Source organism: Cyphomyrmex costatus, unplaced genomic scaffold (assembly GCF_001594065.2).
Source record: "Cyphomyrmex costatus isolate MS0001 unplaced genomic scaffold, Ccosl1.0 scaffold158, whole genome shotgun sequence".
Classification (NCBI taxonomy): Eukaryota; Metazoa; Arthropoda; class Insecta; order Hymenoptera; family Formicidae; genus Cyphomyrmex; species Cyphomyrmex costatus.
Genome location: NW_017275587.1, coordinates 350,906 through 369,415, shown reverse-complemented (window position 1 = coordinate 369,415; position 18,510 = coordinate 350,906). Strand labels below are relative to the sequence as shown.

Here is an 18,510-nt window from a genome sequence, read left to right as displayed (position 1 = left end):
TTTTATCGATTGAAAAAATACCTATGTGCTGACGTTTAAAACGAACACGATTGTATCTTATGAAGGTATGTAAAAGTTTTTTTCCATTATGTTACTTTATTACAGACTCACTAAGAGTGTATCCACACAAACTTATATATAGCTATATAAACGTATGCAGATATATAGAGAAAATTGTCCAATTATATTTCTTTTATAAAGACGCATGTAAAATGTGATTGAATAATTTTCTTTATGCATATGTTATGTGGCTATGAAAATTGTGTGGATATGCCCTAACGTTTTATTACATTGCGTAAATTGATTATACACTACTGTTTCAATACGTTATACATTCTGCACTTTGGAACATTGAGTACCTATCCAGGAAAAAAAAATAAAAAAAAAAACGCCGTAACGATCGTCCTCCTGTCTTCCTACAAGTAACATACGTAAGTTCACGTCTCGCTTATTCTCAACGAGCTCATCTAATTCTTATTAATATCATATCAAGTAAGTTATAAAGATTATATATATGTAATGCGATCATATATGTATGTATATACATATAAATAACGGAGGCGTAATGTAAATTATAACATGTGAGCCGCATTTACTGCTAAAGACGAGACATGAATACGGGTTACAGTGTCTATAAGACAGTGTTCCTTTTTTTCTGAAAAGCGGAACAGACTGTTATAAATTGACGTCCTAAAAATCTCTTTTACATATCAGGCGTACAGAATTATAAGCATAATAAAACGCAACTTACATAAATTTTACATACAGGGACAACATCCGACATTTTTATACATGATTTATCTACATTTGAAGTCGCTAATCGGAAATGTGTTTTACTTGTGTTTATGTTTTATCTTCTGTTTACATAATATGAATAAAGTGAAACAAGGTGTCGCACATATCTTGTACTCTTGAAAATATACTCATAGGAAAAGATCTCAGCAGGCCATTTTTTGCTTATATAAAGATTTAAGAATTTAAGGATCTATTAATTTTTACACTGCAAGTTGTTGGATAAATACACCTGGCCATTCGTTTCTTCTTTCGTAAATAGCGATTCGAATTACTTGAGCGTTTTTTTTTATTTATTTCATTTTTTTAAATTGCGCAGTTACGCTCTAAATTATAATCTTATCGTACAATATATTTTCTAATTAGTTTAGCGGAGGATCGTTGATCGTAATCCGAACCGAATTTTAAAAGGCATTGCAACATGCACAGCCGTATATTCGGACAGAAGCCGTACATCGTAGAGTGCCTTTGCAAATATGCGTGAACGTACCTATATGTCAATATTTGTGAATAATAGTAGTAATCACGAATTTTTTCGTATTTAAACAATTAGATAAATAAAAATATTACGCTTATACAATTAATGAATTAAGTATGTACACACAATACGTTTCGCTCATTGATAGATGTATATGCATAGACGTATACATATACATAATACAGATATATGCATAATACATATCTATGATATGTATATGCACATTTCTAATTCACTTACCATCTAGAAGAGAGAATGTTTTACGCGTGGTCTAAGGAGAGGCCTAACGTTGAAGAACTTTCTAATGCGCTAGGATTGCCAACACATAATCAACTCCATAGAGTTTTCCTGTAAGTTTCATTAAACACAGTTGCATGAAAAGATGAGAGAAACATTAATTCTATTTATGATATATATACAATATATATCACACAAATAGAATTAATGTTTCTCTCATATATTATATATAGATATATTATATATATATATATATAAACCTGTATAATGCGATTGTATTCAAACTGCACTTACGTAGGTTTTGTTAATTTGCCAAAAGTTTTCTTTTTGTTGTTTCGACACTTCTTTACGTACGCTTCTATTAGATGGGCTATCTTTTTAGGATTAATTTCGCCTGTCTTATTATGGCATATCTGTAATTAAGATTATAGAATATTTTTATTATGTGTATTTTTATATTATTTGAATTATGTTTAGTTTTTTCGATATCACTTTTATTAATAAAAAATCTAAATTTATATAATATTCACCTTAGGTACTGCTTTGCGCATGATGTCTTTGTATTCCTCTTTTGTGATGTGCTTTTTGGTATAATGAGGTTTGAGAACTAATTTCACTTCTTCCACGACTCTTTCTTGTCGGTTTAGTTTTTTAAGAAACTAACAGCACAACAGATTAAAAAAATTATATACGTCTGTTTACAATACAAATCACATTAACGTCATTAATATACCTTGTCTTTAACTTGCATTTCTACGGCAGAGCTAGGAAGATCGTCCAGGATTTGAAGCTGATTTTCATCCATCCGTACACCAACTTTAGGATTAGTAGCTATAAAATATATCATTTACATAATTACTGAAATATTAATATTAATATTAATTATTGAAATATATTTGTTCGTTAATATTATTAAGAAAAATGTTAATGATAAAACTTTTAAACTTGTAGCTTGTATTGTTCATATGAACAAATTACTACTAATAAGATTCAGACCTGTCTGTATCATCTCGATTAAAAAAAAAAACAAAAATTAAAGTACGTACACTTCTTCGTCTTCTCTTTAGTGACCTTTTTAATTCTGTTTTTGGTTGCAGTCTTAATTGGAGGCAGTATTCCACCGAATAACGCATCGAACGGATCTTTTTTTTCCGTACTTTTGTTGATCTTCGGTGTACCGCTAATTTTAGTAGCGGCAGGCGGTGGTGCATTCGCCACGGGCGAATTAAAGTTGGCAGGACTAGGTGGATCGAACAGGCCATCACTCAGAGTTGATCCTGGCGAATAAGGAGACGACATGTCGACGACATTGTCGTTCGTCATATCTATGGTCGCGTCGTTACCATTCTGCCCTACCGTCGAGCTGTTTTTACTCTGAGTGGATTTGGAAGATCGCGGCAAAGTAGATGACTTCGCAGAATTTGCAAATACGTTAGGAAGTTGCGGTCTGTCGTTTGTGCGTTGCTTTATTTGATTACTCGGTGAGATGCGACTAGGCTGCAAGAAAAGCAAGTATTAAATTGAAATAGACTCAAGATTTGATTTGGTAATTCGTAATATTTAGATTAAATATATAAATAAAGGACTCTTAGTATTGAAAAAATATAATAAATAGGTAAAAGGCTAATAAGGGTCAAACTATATAAAATTAAGAGTCAAACTATATCTATATAAAATATCGACACAAATGTATTTACTTAACTATATAAAAAAATTAACATAAAAATTAAACATTAATAAAACATGTAATGTGTTGAATAATAACCAATCATATTATTATAATAGTAAAAAGCGCATGTTTCGGCCACGGGTTTTGGCCATCATTAGATGTACAAAATTTAAATACGAAATAAAGCATTATAGCAGACTAGAGACGGTTTTAGTTAAGCATTAATAAAAAATGTACAAAAAATATAAAATTAACAGAAAAATTGAGTGACTGTTCTGAGAAACCTGGATACTCGTCAAGCGATTGAATGACCGGTTGCATCGATATCTCATGATTCTATAATAAATACTTATGTATTATAAACTAGCATCCCTGTCTCTCAGAAAATGAACTCACCATGATCAATCAATTGTAACACAAAAACTGAATAAGTTTGTAAAAAATGTCACAAGTAATAAAATATTTAACATATAATGATATGTGTAACGTCAAAAGTATATAACTCCTAATAAAATAAACTCCTGATGATATAGAATAAAGATCCTGGTGATGCAAAGTCAAACTTTGTTTATAATCGGTATATAAGATTTATGAAGGCCTTCTGTGTCTGTCTGTAGGTTAAGACTGTTATTTTGTTTTTTAATATTAAGCATTTCCGAGATAAGGCGTTTGTTATAACAAGGCTCTTCATCTAGAATTTGAATGTTGTTCCAATCAAAATCATGTCCTTGTTGTAAACGATGATCAGTTATTACTGAATTTGAACTAGTATTTCTACGAATATGATTTTTATGTTCAGCAATGCGTGTCTTCAATTGTCTACCTGTCTGTCCCACGTAAGAAGCATTGCAATTATTACAATTTATTTTATAAACAACATTGGACTTGGAAGATGTGACTAAGGGATCTTTTTGTACTTTGATGTATTTACTTAATTTATTAGAACTGAAATAAGAGACTTTGGTATCACTTTTATTAAATTGTTTAAATTTTTCTGTTAAATTTGGAACAAAAGTTACAGTGAACCAAGATGGACAAGTTGTAGATGTTTCATCATTAATTGAATTACTATTATGTAGAGAATTTTTTTGAAAAATGTCTTTAATTCTACTGTTGATGGTATCAAAAATAAATTGTAATGGATAATCATTCTTAATTAAAATATTTATAATGAAGTTATGTTTTTTTCATGATAGGAAACTTCAGATAATAATAACGCTCTATCTACTAAACTGTAAATTATGCCTTTTTTCTGGGATAAAGATGGCATGAAAAAAAGTTAATAAATCTCCCTGAAAAGGAAGGCTTGTGAAACCAATCAAAGGTTAATTTATTATTTTTTATAATGATAGAAACATCTAGAAAGTCCAACGAATTGTCATCAACTTCCAAGGTAAATTGTAAACGTGAGTGAAAAGCGTTAAATGCATTTAAAAAATCGTCTATTTTAGAAACTGAAACTGATGCAATTAAATCGTCTACGTAACGATAATAAAAAAGGACATTATCTCTGAACAATATTAAGAAAAATCTTTCAAGTCTTTGCATTACCAGATCTGCAACAATGGGAGACAATGGAGAGCTCATGGGAGTGCCAAAATTCTGTTTATAAATCGTATTGTCAAATGTAAAAAAAAGTGGAATTTAGAATGAAACTGATTGCTTTAAGAATTTCTGATTTTGGAAAATCACATTTACGTGAAATATGTATCCACTATTCATTTATACAATCCATAGCCAAATCAGTCGGTATATTAGTAAACAATGACACTACATCTAGAGAAATTAATTTATTGTTATCTTCGATAAAAGTATCTTTAAGAATATCTACAAGATGGAAACTGTTTTTTATATAACTATCGGCTTTAGATAAAGCTTCATACATTATATTATGTAAAAAAGTTGAAAAAAAGTGTAAAGGACTACCGACCGAAGAGACAATGATTCTGAAAGGAATATTTTGTTTGTGAATCTTGGGAAGTGCATAAGCTCTCGGAAGTATTCCATTGCTGTTATATGTATAATTGTCTGTATTTTGATTCATTAATATAACCACATCTCTTCCACTCAAATAACAACGTTCTGAGAGATGTGAGTTTTTTAATTGGATCCTTTTTTATTATATATATAATAAAAAAGGTATAAGTTTCTTTGTCATTTAATATTTAGAATAAATTAATTAAAATTAACATTTCAATAAAAGCAAAAACAAATCGAATACCTGCAACAGAGTCCTTTGCGCGGGATTGGGCGTACTGTTAGCGTTGAAGCTTCTCTGCACTGCGGCCGCTACCGTCGCTAAGACGGGATTGATAGTACTAAACGGATTGACAGTCGATTGCACGTTTTGCGGATTCTGCTGGGTTTTGGGCGGACTACTGCTGCATGATTGGGCGACGTCGGTCTGGCTCTCCGGCGCGGGAGACGCGGAGACATCTCTCTGAGGTGATGGTCTCTTGATAGTCACTATCGATATTATCTTTGGCTTCTCTATCGGCTTCTCCTGAGCAGGTTGTTCTTGTTGTTGGCTAGGCTCGTCTAACGGCAACGGAGTGTCCGTAGCTCCGTCGTGCTTCCTGGGCGAGTTACGCTGCGCACGGTCACGCTCATCGTTTGGCGTAGCTTCTTGGCTGGCATCTGGCGTTGGTGAACGAGATTTAGTGGGGTCAAAGGGATCGTAAGCGTCTGGAGAAGTTGGCGGAGATGTCGGTGGCTCGGGAGGTGTGTTGGGGCCGATCTTGAGACGCAGCTCCAATTCCTCCTGCGCCCGCATCTCTAGCTCCTCTTCAGCACGCTCATCCATCATCTCTTCTTCCTCCTCCTCCTCCTCTTCCTCCTCCTCCTCCTCTTCTTCTTCCTCCAACAGCGGATTTATCAGGGATGGTCTAAGGTTGCTCGGCTGTTTGTTTATGGAGAACTTGATTTGCGGCTCTGGCGGCGTTTTCGGACCTTGCGAGACAAACTGTTCGCGAGGTGGCGATGCTTGCGATGGCGGACATTGTTCCGGTGATGCGGCAAGCGTTTTCTGCACCTGTTTGTCGTCGTCGTCACTCAATACTATAACATCGCGAGGCGATGGTGTTTGTTCGCGGAACGGTGATTGATCCAAATCAATTACGGCTACGGGTTTCTTCGTCGCTGCGATCTCTGCCGCCTTGGATTTCTTTTTCTTATCCTTCTTCATCTTCGGTGATTTCGACCGCTTATCTTTCGTCTTATCTTTCTTCAATCGCTTCGCGGAGGGCGTAGTATCTGTCTGAACGGACTCTCTTCGACGACGTTTCATCGGAGGCGATAATGGAATGGTTGGTAACTCTGGCAAAGCCAACGGATTTGTCTCGTTGTCTTTATTAAAGCATACACTAACCAGTATATTGTCACCACTGGCAAATACTTCCTTTGATGGCGGTGGAGTCCTGATACGTTTGTTCTTTCGCCGTTTCTCTGTCTCCTTCGACTTCCGATTCTCTTTCCGTCGTTCTTTCTTCTTCTTCTTTATCGCCTCCTTGTTTGTTAGTATGACAGTCAGATTCTTTGGCGACACATTATCCAAAACAGATGGTGGTGACCAATTTCGCGCTCCGATCGGCTCCTGCTGAATGTGTGCTGGTGTTTTTGATCTCGAACGCGACCAGGACGGTGTCCACTGTGCGCTCCACGAACGTTCGCGCTGTTCGCGTTCGCGTGGAAACTGCTGTTCCTGATCCACGCTCTTTTCGTTCAGCTGTTCCCAATTCCTGTTACGATCCCGTTCTCGCGAGATTGACCTAGGCTTCGACCGTGAGCGACTGTGCGCTTTCCTCTTGCCATGCTTCTTCTCGCGTGTGTTGGACGTTCTCTTCGGCGACTTGCTACGCGATCTCTTACGATTCCTGGAGCGCGATGGACTGCGCGACTTGTACTTCTTCGTCTTCTCCTTCCGCTTATCGCGTGATCTCGACAGTGATCGTCTACGTCGTCTAGGTGATAGTGATCGCCGCTTACGAGACAGCGATCGCGATTTTCTACGAGAGATGGAGCGCCGTCTTGATAGAGATCGCCTTCGCGACTTGCGTCTAATACGAGACGATGATCTTTTGCGCGAATTGGAACGGCATGATTTCGAGTACGATTGACCACGATCTCTCGACCAGGACAATCGGAGACGGGATCTACTCTTAGATCGTCCCTTCAAATATGATTGACTTCGTCGATCTTTCGAGCCTAACTGAATTTTATTCGATGAACGGCTTCTCGATCGGCTTCGCGACTTCTCCCTAATATCCCTGCCGTACTCGTCCTTTCTCGGTCGTGACGGTTTCTCGGCCACGATCTTTCTTACGTCATATCGTGGCAACTCTTTCCTCTTTTCCTTTTTCTTACTAATTTCCTTTGTCTTTTTCTTAAAAGATTTGTCCTTTTCTCTTTCCTTCTCTTTCGACCTAGACCGTTTATCCTTGTCGCGATATGGTCTGTCCTTTGTATTCTTTGAAAGTTTCTTCCAAGAGACTAAATTATCTGATGAAATGTTCTCTTTGTTTTTCTCCGTGCTCTCCTTGTTCTTTTCCTTTTTATCCTTTTTCTTCTTCTTTTTGTCTTCTTTATCCTCTCTCAATTTTTCACGCTCCTTCATGTCCAGTTTACTCTCGTCTAATATCTCGCCATCCTCCATATCTTTCTCTTTCTCTTTTCGTAACGCCAAGGCGATCAATTCCTCTTCGAAATTTACCACGTCGTCGGTTTCGGAGATTGCCTCAGTGCCTAGCTCGGCGTAAGCAACCGGCGATCTTAAGTCATCCAGATCATCATTCGTTTTATCCTTCGTCGGTGTGATAGGCTCCAAGCCAGCTTCGAACGGCACTGTACATCGCTCCACCATCTCCTCCCTTACGGGCAACTCATCTTTGCAAGGTGTGTAAGCGCCATCCGAATCCCAATTGTTATCAGTACAAGTGACAGGTACAGATGATTCGTTTACCTTGTCCTTCTCGATTGGGAATTGTTCTACTTCATCATCCACCGTCGAGAAACTTTCCTTCTCCTGTCGTTGATCCGACAAATTTGGATCCTCGTTGTCGCTCGATACTTTATCATCATCCTTGTCGTCCTTGTTATTCTCCGCTTTGTCAAGTTTATGGCTGCTCGGTGAACGCTCGTCGTCACTACTTGATTCTCGCTCTTGCGAGTCGTCTACAGCCATCTCATCTTGTAAACCGATGTTCGAACGAGATAATATAGTCTTGTTCGTTGTGTCACCACCTTCCAAGTCTTCCGAGCTACATTCAATACTCAGCTCGCTGCTGTCCAATTTTCTTGGTGATAACCGAGCCGTCTCAAGAGTGGGCGATGACATTGCACTTTCCGTGACCATTGTGGTCTCTTGTGGTGTTATATTTGTCGCTGCCGATTGCATTTCTTGTTCATTGTCTTCCTCTTCCTTTTTGTCAGATGAAGTATCGTCATGTTTCGGTTTTTTGTCCATCTTTGTAGCTTCTTCATCTGATAAGCTGTCAGAACGGGACTCTTTGCTTCCACGCTGACTATCAAGTTTAAATGACTCTTTCTCTTTCGGGCTTTCCGAAATAAGCTCCATATTTTTTTCTTTTTCCTTTTCTTCTTCAATTTGTGGTTCTATTATTTTTATCTGGTCTAACGTTATCGACGATTGTACGGCAGTGGATTCAATCTCTGATTTTGACAAACTGACATCACTATCTTGTTCTTGTTGCTGTTTGTCACTCGGCGTCGTCGTAGTTTTTTTCTGAAGAACACTGTTCTGCGAATTATCGTCCAATTGCAGGCCACTCAGCCGATTGTTAAGTCTAATTTTGTTACCGATCTTGAAGATAATCTTACCACGATGCGAGTCATGTGAGATCTTCTTCGGCGGTATCTTACTCAAGGCTTGACGCTCCTTCTGTAGCGCTTCAAGATAAGGATCAGCTGGCTCAGGTGGCACATCTGGAAGATCACAGGCTTGAATGTCACCCACAATAATATCATCATCATCGGGGATGCTGGGCGGTAACGGTGGCGGCTGTAATGATCCCAGCTGCTGTGACAATTCCTGCTCTGTATGTCTAGCCACGTCCATTGTCTGCGACGAGTAGATGGAAAAATTTGGACAGTCCGACTGTGAGTCATTATCATCATCATCATCGTACGCAGTCAACCGAATGGGCATCTGTGTATGTTCTCTGCTTTGAGCTGTCGTTGCGACAGTTGATATTGAAGGATAAGTCGTAGAGATCGACCGTGATATACTTGGCATAGGTATATTACAACTGTCTGTGATGTTCTGCAACATATCTGCCTTCTCCAATATTGTTTTTAACGGAGCGGCTACATCGTCATTGCTGTCACTGTCGGCTGCAAACGGATCATATTTGTCGCCGCTTGCCGGCACATCTCTTGGCGTTTCTTCCTTATGACTATCGTCAATCACCAATTCTTGCTCACTGTCATCCTTGTCACTTCTGGAATTTTCCTCGAAATTCAACAAACCAGACGGCGGTTCTGGCGGTGGCAACAAAATCATCGAGCTATTATTGTGAGACTCTTCCTGCGGATCGCAATCAGACTTGGCTAGTGGTTCGATGTCGCAATAGATATCGCAATCATCGTTATCTTGCCGTGTAGCAGGTGATGCAGCCACGGGTGACGCAATTACAGGCGACACGGACACGGAATCCGGCATCACAATGTGATCATTCTGCTCAGATGGCGGCTGATAATTTCGCGTTACATCTTCCGGCAGATTAACCGACGTTAGATTGTTGTGCATGTGTACCGGCTGCTGCACATTTATGAGTTCCGGTGCGTTTAGTGGTGCAATGGGTGGACCACCAGGAGGCGGTATGCCCAACGGGGGTAGCCGAGGTCTAGAGAATCGATCCGTCACGTGCGGAAATGGCGGTCTTTGATCAAAACCGCCACTGCCGTCCGTATAATTAAACGGTCGTTCGGTGGGCGGTGGTGGCGGCGGAAAACGCATCCGTTCATTACGAAAATGTTGAGGATTGCGGCTGCGGAACGGCGGCGGCGGCGCGTGGGCGCTAAACATGGGCGGTCCGCCACAGTGCTCAAAATTTGGATTGTAGAACGGCGACGGACCGAAGTCGCGATTCCCAAAGTTGTCCCGCGGACCACTGCCGCCGGTCCCGCCGCTGTAATTGTGCCTACCACCACCGCTTGGCGGTAATGAATCCCGGCCACCGCCGTAGGTCTGCCCTCCGTGGCCACCGTGTCGACTATTGTCACGACCATAACCACCCCGGAAGTTGCCTCTATTACCACCACTGCCACCGCCTCCGCCACAGGGATTGTTGTACATTGGAGCCTGCGTAATATCACTAGAATTAATGTTAGACAGATCCAACGGTGTGTCCACCTTTTCCAGAATTGCTTCCTCATGTTGCGTAACTTCCTCCTCATCCTGCTTCTCCTTCTTCGGACTTTCATTGTTATTGATACTATGTTTGTTTTCCTTTTCAAAATTCTTCACCAACAACGTGCCGTCAGCCTTCAAGACCATGTCCGTCTTCTTCTTGGTCGAATGCCACAGCTCCTGACTGCTCATTATACTGCTCAATAGATCTGTTATGCCAGTATTATCTACTACTTCGTTGACCGGATCGACGATAGTTTTTAAAATAGCGCGACGTCTGATCGACGGTATCACCGATCGTCGTTGTCGTACGTTTATCATAGGACCACTTCCAATTCCAATGGAATATTCATCGTCATCGTCCGATCTAAAAAAAATATTATTTTTTATAAAAATATTTTCTTATATTTTTATTTTTATTATAAACTTTTTTAAACTAAAAATCATCTAAACATTGGAGAATTAAACATTATATAGAGCAGTATCTCAAGCAGGTGCATTTTATCTAAAATAAAGTGTGTAATTTAGTATTAATCAAATGAAACATACTGCATCTTTATCTGCGTTCAAGAAAAGAATTACACACACTTAGAGGGAAAGGAGCAATTAAAAGAGTGAATAAATAGGATCAATCGCTCACCCAGGTGGACTGTAATCTAATCCCAAATTATTTCCAAAGAGACTGACTTGAGATATACCAGCACTGTGTCTGGCATTTATGAGAGCGCTTTTCTCAGGTATAGAGATGTTATTTTTCACGATGGGTATGAGTTGCGGCATCTTCGATTTCTGCATACCGAGTGTAGAGGCCAATCTTCTTTTTACCGTTCGTGTACTCAGCACGGATGCTTCAATGCGCGCACGTCGTTTGTATTTTCTCCTCTGGAGAAATAATAACTACATATGTGCTTTTATAAAGATTATAAAAAATATGATAAACAATGCAATGTATTTAATAACAAAAATTAAATGAAAATAAAATATAAAGTATAGCGTGAGGAGAAGGCGATGTGAAAAAAATATCCTTTAAAATTTTTTTAATTCATCTTAGAAAAAGACAGATAAGTTAGAGTAAGTTAGTAAAGTAAGCAATTAATAGATTTTATTGATTAAAATGTAATATATATATATTTTTTTTAGGAAATATATATAGTTTAATTAATATACGAAGTATATTACAATTATTTTAAAAGCAAGATAATTAAAAGTCTCAATAAAATAGATCTGTTAAATTAATTTGTAAATTCATTGTTCTTTAACATTTGGCTTATATTGCTCCTAATATTATTCTAAGTAGATGTATCATTGTTGATAGTAATGCTCTTAGGACAATCTTCTTTACATGATTTAATTATTTTTAACATGTTTTATTATAAAAGTATATCATTTTATTAACTTATATTAATATAATTTATATTTCACGGATTATATAAAAATATATTACAAATAGAAGAGTTGTACTAAGGAATTAATCACACACGTGATTTTAATCTTAAAGTTAAATGGTTTCTAAGATTTAGCGTATAAATATGATAAAGGAAGTTTTTAAGATTTAGCGTATGAGTCATTTGCAAAATTAAGAAAAAAAACCAAGTGCATCTAGTGTGAGAAAATCGTTTTATTTATATAAATTAAGAACAATGAGTTACAATCGAAAAGTCTAATTCAATTTAATTGTGTTACGAAGGTAGCATGATTGGGGAATACAGTAGTGATCGGATAGTCTGGATCGGAAGACCAATATGATGAACACTTAGTGAGACACCCTGGCATTACCAGACCGTACAATTCAATTTTATAAAAATTCAAAATTGTACATATATATATATATATATTTCAATAAATACACAGACACGGGAATTACACAAAAAATTTTACTTGTAAATCAATTAAAAGAATGCCAACGGAATATAAATATATTTATCTTATTGCGAAACATTAAAAAGATTAAAAATGTTATATACGCATCTGGCAATGCGATGAGCAATGTTACGTGTTAAGCTATTATGCTACTTTTGAGGAGAAATTAACATTATACCTTGCCCGTTTTTTTTGTACGTTTCTTACACTTCCTCCTTGACGTGGATGATGCAATTTTGACATACGTCACAATTTCTTCCTCTTCGCCGTCATTATTGAGTTCTTTAATTCGCACTTCTCGAAATAAATTATTGCCGCTTTTTTTCGAATTCTTTGTGAGTTTTTTCTTTTTTCTTTTCGGCATTTTGGTCTTAGATTTTGTATTCGAACGCCTGGAAGGAGCGTTACCCTCTAGGCTAGTGTTTGGAGAACGACTTCGACTATTGTCACCAATCGAATCAATGCCGGATGAAGTTGACGGCTGATTTGGATCAATAAATTGCTCATCTGTTCGATTATTACGATTGCGCCTAGAATTGAGTCTGGAAACACGTCTGGCAGGTACATACGCACTAAGATGAGGATGCATATTACGGAATATGTTGAATTGTGTTTCAAATTCTTGAAAGTATCGAGCAGTTCTCCCTGTTGTTATAAGAGTTGGCACAAAACTCGACAAATACTGCAAAAATAAATAAAAGGAATCAGTTTTTATTTTTTTGTGTTTATTACACTTGATTTTTTATAAAAGCTACTAGAAGATAATCTTTTATACATCAAAGAATATTTCATATATAAACTTAATTAATCCATATGTAAAAATATTATATTAAAAAATTAGTTCTTTTAAAATAAATTATCTTGATATTAGACAATTTCAATTTGATTTTATATATTCTGTAATTTAGTTTAAGTTGCAATTTTTTAAAATTACTATACATATTTTTAATGAAAAAATCTCATATTATAAAAATATGAGTTATACAAATATATCTATATTGAAATTGGTATCATTTAATATTATGGTTAAAATGTGCTCATGTAATATGCAAGACAATGCATATTAAACTTAAAAAATATATGAAAAAATTGTCAGTTAAATCGTAATTTAAAAAAATATATATTGCTATAATGTATAACTCGTCTTTAAATATTTTTTAAATATGAATAAGCTGTTACCGATCGTCTAGTCGAGCTGCTTTGGATACAACTCGGACAATACCATTCTTCAATGGGGACTGTAGTCATTGGGGGTGTTAAACACTCCATATGATAACCGCGATCACAATCATCACAAAGCAACATTCGATCTTCTCTATCGCTTTGATGACATATTTCACAAAAAGTTGGATCGTCCGTCAGTTGATTTTCAATACGTGGCACAACTTCTACTGGTAAATGATTTATGATCTATGTAAAATAAAAAATATGATATATATATATATTAAAATTGCGATATACATTTTTAATTAATTTCCTCTATTTCTCTGTTTCTTTTTCTCTATATATTTCAGTAGTTTTTCTATTTTTTTTTTTTTTTTATATAGCTTGGTTATTCGTGTTAATTTTTTTCAAATCATACAATATTAAAAAACAAATTTGTACAAAAAATTACCTCGCCGTCAAAACGATTTCTAACAACAATTGTAGTGAAAGATATGCGATCCACCGGACAAGTGTTAATGTTTTTACTCCATTCCAATAAACATTCTAAACAGAAGCAATGGTCGCATACAGATGGAGAACCGACTTGCTGTTCTTTAAATGGTATCAGACATATAGGACATTTTTCTGACTGATCATCACTATCAGAGTTAACGTTGGCATTGGTTGATAAAGAGGAACCAGGTTTTTCGGCGTTCTCCCTCTTAGTTTTAGGTAAAACTTCACGCTTAGCAGTACAATTGTAAGTATCGCTACTTGACTCATCGGAACTAGTCCAATCACTTTCCCATTCGGATGCACTACTACTATCTGTAATATGCATGGATCTGCTTTCCTCGCTACTATTAGATTCATCACTAATAACTTTCTGCAACAAAATAATATTAATAAAGATATGTCATCATCATCAATAAACTTGGCTAAATATTTCTTTTAAAAAAATAACAGTCATAATATTTACATGGTTTTGTCGTCTAATCACAGGCTTAGGTACATCACTATCGCTGCTGCTTTCTCCTTCACTAACGACTCTCTGGAACAGTAATATAAATGCAATTTAATATAAATTTTTAACAATATACTTAAAAATAAGGCAATATAAATGAAATTTAATAGACTATTATGGTTTTCAGTCTGACAGGATTTGCACCAACCTGGATTAGAAAGTACTTTACTATTGGTGGACTTTACATATGCTCCACCAATAGGAGAACATAAAACCAATCCATTATCATTAATCTAACCCAGATTAATGCTATATGCAAATAAGATTTAATAAATTCTACAAACACTACGCAGTTAAACATTTAATTTAATTAATATTAAAAAATATTTCAATAATTAATGTACTTCCACACGTACAAGTTTCTTTTTTCTTCGAATTTGTACAATAACAGATTCATCACTGCTATCACTGTCGCTAATGACGAGTTTCTTGCGTTTGTGACTATGATGACGTATCAAACAAGTACTATCACTGTCGCTTGACATCTTGACTACCGCTACAATTCATACCCCCTGAATTTCTCTCATAGATCTGTAATCAAGAATACATTATGTCAATTTATATCCACTGTGCTGTCTATTTTCAGCAAAATAACAAATCATTCAGTTGTCCTAAATTACACCAAGAAATATCGCTAGATTCTTCATTAAAACAGAAGTATAGAAATTTATTTCGAGTACAGTTTACAAATGAATCCCATGATATCCTAAACAGAACAATCTAAATGAAGATTACTCGATGCTGCGCGGTGAGCCCGCTCTGGTATCTCAAATCGTAGCCGAGTCGTTCCACATGCTGATCGACATTTGGAAAACGTTGTCGACTCGATCACCCTGACGAGCTGCAGGTTGATGACGGCGTCGCGGTGGACGATCCTACGATTCCGCGCGCGCTCTCGGCGTCGTCGACGACAGTTCGCGAAGGTCGTTACCGAGCTCGCCGTTGCAGTCGCACCCAATGGTACTCGATATACTGTGGGAATAGGCTCGCGAAGACGTCTAGAATCGTACCGATAATGCACCGATGCGAGTTGACGCTTCTCGATTTCTGTCTCGCTTCGTTCTTTACTCTCTCACTCTCTCTCTCTCTTTTCCTCCTACGCTAACTGTTCCTCACTCTGTCCCTCTCGTTTTATTACTCTCGGTGTTGCTCTGAGATTCTTTCCGTGATCGTGTCGCCGATGAATCGCGGGCATGCGGCTCCGATCCTACGATCCTCGTACAGACGAAACGGCCTTAAGCCGTTCGTACTGGAATTATCTTATCGGACTCTCTCCTGCGGCAGTATACCGAAAAATAACGCGTTCTATCGCGAGACTACGGACATATTGGATCGCGGACGCCGTGCTTGCCGTAGTGGTGTGTATGGATGACGTTGGGACGTCACTTCCGGCCTTGCATTCGCGACGATGAGGCGAAACTGGCGAAAGTACGGGAAATGTCGCGCGTAGTACTCGACCGAACGGAAGTAAGCGTACCTATCGTACGATTTGAATTTGAACGAGCGAAAAAAAAAATAATGTGAACAAATCCATTAAATAAATGTTAATCAATGAAATTAGGTCTGTTCGTGTTGCTTGAAATTCCCACAAATTTTTGAATTTAAAATGAGATAGATATATATTTACGTGTTCACGCAAAAGAGAAAAAGTAAAGATGGTGAATGTAAAATGAGTGCAAAAAGTGCAAGCAACGCGAACAGATCTTTTATAAATATTTTGTAATAAGTGAATTTGTTCGCGTGCAACAATAGATATGCAACAATAGCACCAGTTTAGATGCAGGAGTAGTAAAAAATGGACCTAATGAATGCGGTATTGCAAACAGGTCTTTAGGAATTTAATCTTATCGTCAGCCGCGGGAGGGCGCTATCTTTTCTCGCCGTCCTCTTTCATTTTTTCTTTTCGCGGACGTCGTTGCTGTTGAAGAAATCCTGTCAAGATGGGTCGTATGCACTCACATGGGTAACGTAATAATATTTATCGTATCATCAACGCAATCTCTTCAATTTCTTGTTCGTCGCGACGTTCGGTATTTACAAAGATCCTCGGCGTCGAGGTGTTTTGTCGGCGTGCTCATCCGGTCACCATGTGTTTATGGCTCCGTTATCCATTCTTCTCACTCGAACGATTAATTATCTATTATTTATCGGATTTATAATTTACAATTTGTTGAACTAATAATTCGGCTTTTTTGATGCACCTTGAATCTTGGTAAACTGAGCACGCTGCTTTTGCGAATACATAACCTATCACGTGTAGTACATAAGCATGATGTGACCGCGACGGCAGATTATATTATGGCGTTGTTCGTTCTATAACTGCAATGTCAGAAATATTTCTCTAGTACAAGTATTTAATCAAGTTACTGACATGTGATGTTAATTTTCTTATTATTTTTTAATAGTATAGTAAAAACATGTTTGATAATAAAGAACTTAATTTTCTATAACTAATACAATAATATAAGCAAGATAACTAAAGATGGGCAAAAAGGATATTATAGAGAAACGAAAGATATTATAAAATAATAAATAAAATTTAATGTGTACAATATATGAGAAATAAGTAATACTTATTCTTAGTATAGTGATTATATTAAATTTTATTTAATATTTCATGTCTTTTTATATATTAGTTATCAATAACTGGTCTTTACTATTTAGCTTTTAACCTTTTATTGTCGTTATTCATATTTTTATAGAATATATTTTATAGTTTGAAATAGTATATATTATATGTGATGGCATATTATATTTTTTTAGGAAAGGTATATCCCAGTCGGCGCTTCCTTACCGACGAAGTGTACCAACTTGGTTGAAATTAACACCAGAAGATTGCAAAGAACTTATCTACAAGCTAGCAAAGAAAGGACACACACCATCTCAAATTGGTAATTTTAATAATGCATTTATATTTCTGCTAATAAAAGCTTTACTAGCTGTTAATTCAAAGGATCCAATATATTTGAAAGCAAACTCTGTACAGGGATTTTAGAATTTTTAATTTGATTCCTTCAAATATGTTTGCAAGATTATAAGTGATGTTTGATGTGAATTTGATCACTTGTCATTTCATAATAGGTTATCACTGACACTTTTATAAAATAATAAGTTTGATAATCAATAAAATGACAAACGGCAACATGTATAACATAATGTGCTTTGTACTCTCATAGGTGTTATACTTCGTGACTCGCATGGAGTAGCACAAGTACGATTCCGTACAGGAAATAAGATTCTGCGCATTGTAAAGAGCATGGGCTTGGCTCCTGATCTACCAGAGGATCTCTATTATCTGATCAAAAAGGCCGTCGCTGTTCGCAAGCACTTGGAGCGAAATCGCAAAGATAAAGATTCCAAATTCCGTTTAATTCTTGTCGAGTCAAGAATTCACAGGTTGGCACGTTACTATAAGGCGAAAGGATCTCTGCCACCAAATTGGAAATACGAAAGTTCAACGGCCAGTGCTCTCGTAGCGTGATTTTGTTTGTATTTACGTATTATGCTTTAATAAACTCCGAAGACATCAATTAATTTTTCTTATCGATACTGCCTAAATTAATATGTTAGATACACACGCGATATATACATATAATATATACATGTACACCCACACGCATACAACCTGTTTGATGGTAAATATAATACTTTTTCAGTTAAACTGAACTGGAAAGAATAATTATCTTTTTGTAATAATTCGTTAAAGATTAATTTAGAAATTTTGATTCAGAAATTAATTAAAAATCCACAAAAAAATAATTCAAAATAGTCTTTCATTAATATAATAGCCTTGCAAAGTACATGTGAATTAGAAAAAATTAAACACAAATTTTGTCAAACCAAGAATTCTTCGGATTATTTAGGTTGATGTATACATAATAGATCAATTTAAAATACGTTTTTATTCATCTCAATTTGAATGAGATAATAAAATCTAA

General features: G+C 36.4%; 2 protein-coding genes across 5 annotated transcripts; one reads left to right on the top strand and one right to left on the bottom strand.

The window, feature by feature from the left end:
- Positions 1-514: 514 nt before the first annotated feature.
- On the bottom strand, positions 515-15,918 carry PHRF1 (PHD and ring finger domains 1). 4 transcript variants are annotated; one of them, XM_018536722.1, is made up of 14 exons: positions 15,308-15,918; positions 14,929-15,103; positions 14,528-14,599; positions 14,018-14,434; positions 13,582-13,812; positions 12,581-13,084; positions 11,183-11,424; positions 5,398-10,909; positions 2,554-3,004; positions 2,241-2,338; positions 2,038-2,166; positions 1,802-1,920; positions 1,511-1,618; positions 515-1,282 (listed from the first exon to the last, which is right to left on the bottom strand). In XM_018536722.1, exons 2-13 carry the CDS (start codon positions 15,055-15,057, stop codon positions 1,600-1,602), a joined length of 7,923 nt encoding a protein of 2,640 aa, XP_018392224.1. In that variant the 5' UTR covers positions 15,058-15,103; positions 15,308-15,918; the 3' UTR covers positions 515-1,282; positions 1,511-1,599. The 4 variants fall into 4 exon arrangements, with proteins under 4 accessions (XP_018392224.1, XP_018392228.1, XP_018392226.1 ...); XM_018536726.1 differs by having other exon boundaries at positions 2,665-3,004; XM_018536724.1 differs by having other exon boundaries at positions 15,583-15,918.
- A 529-nt stretch (positions 15,919-16,447) lies between these two features.
- RpS13 (ribosomal protein S13) lies at positions 16,448-18,102 on the top strand. The gene is made up of 3 exons (XM_018536681.1): positions 16,448-16,535; positions 17,336-17,463; positions 17,749-18,102. The coding sequence occupies exons 1-3, from the start codon at positions 16,513-16,515 to the stop codon at positions 18,051-18,053; spliced, it is 456 nt and encodes a 151-aa protein (XP_018392183.1). The 5' UTR covers positions 16,448-16,512; the 3' UTR covers positions 18,054-18,102.
- The last annotated feature ends 408 nt before the right edge of the window (positions 18,103-18,510 follow it).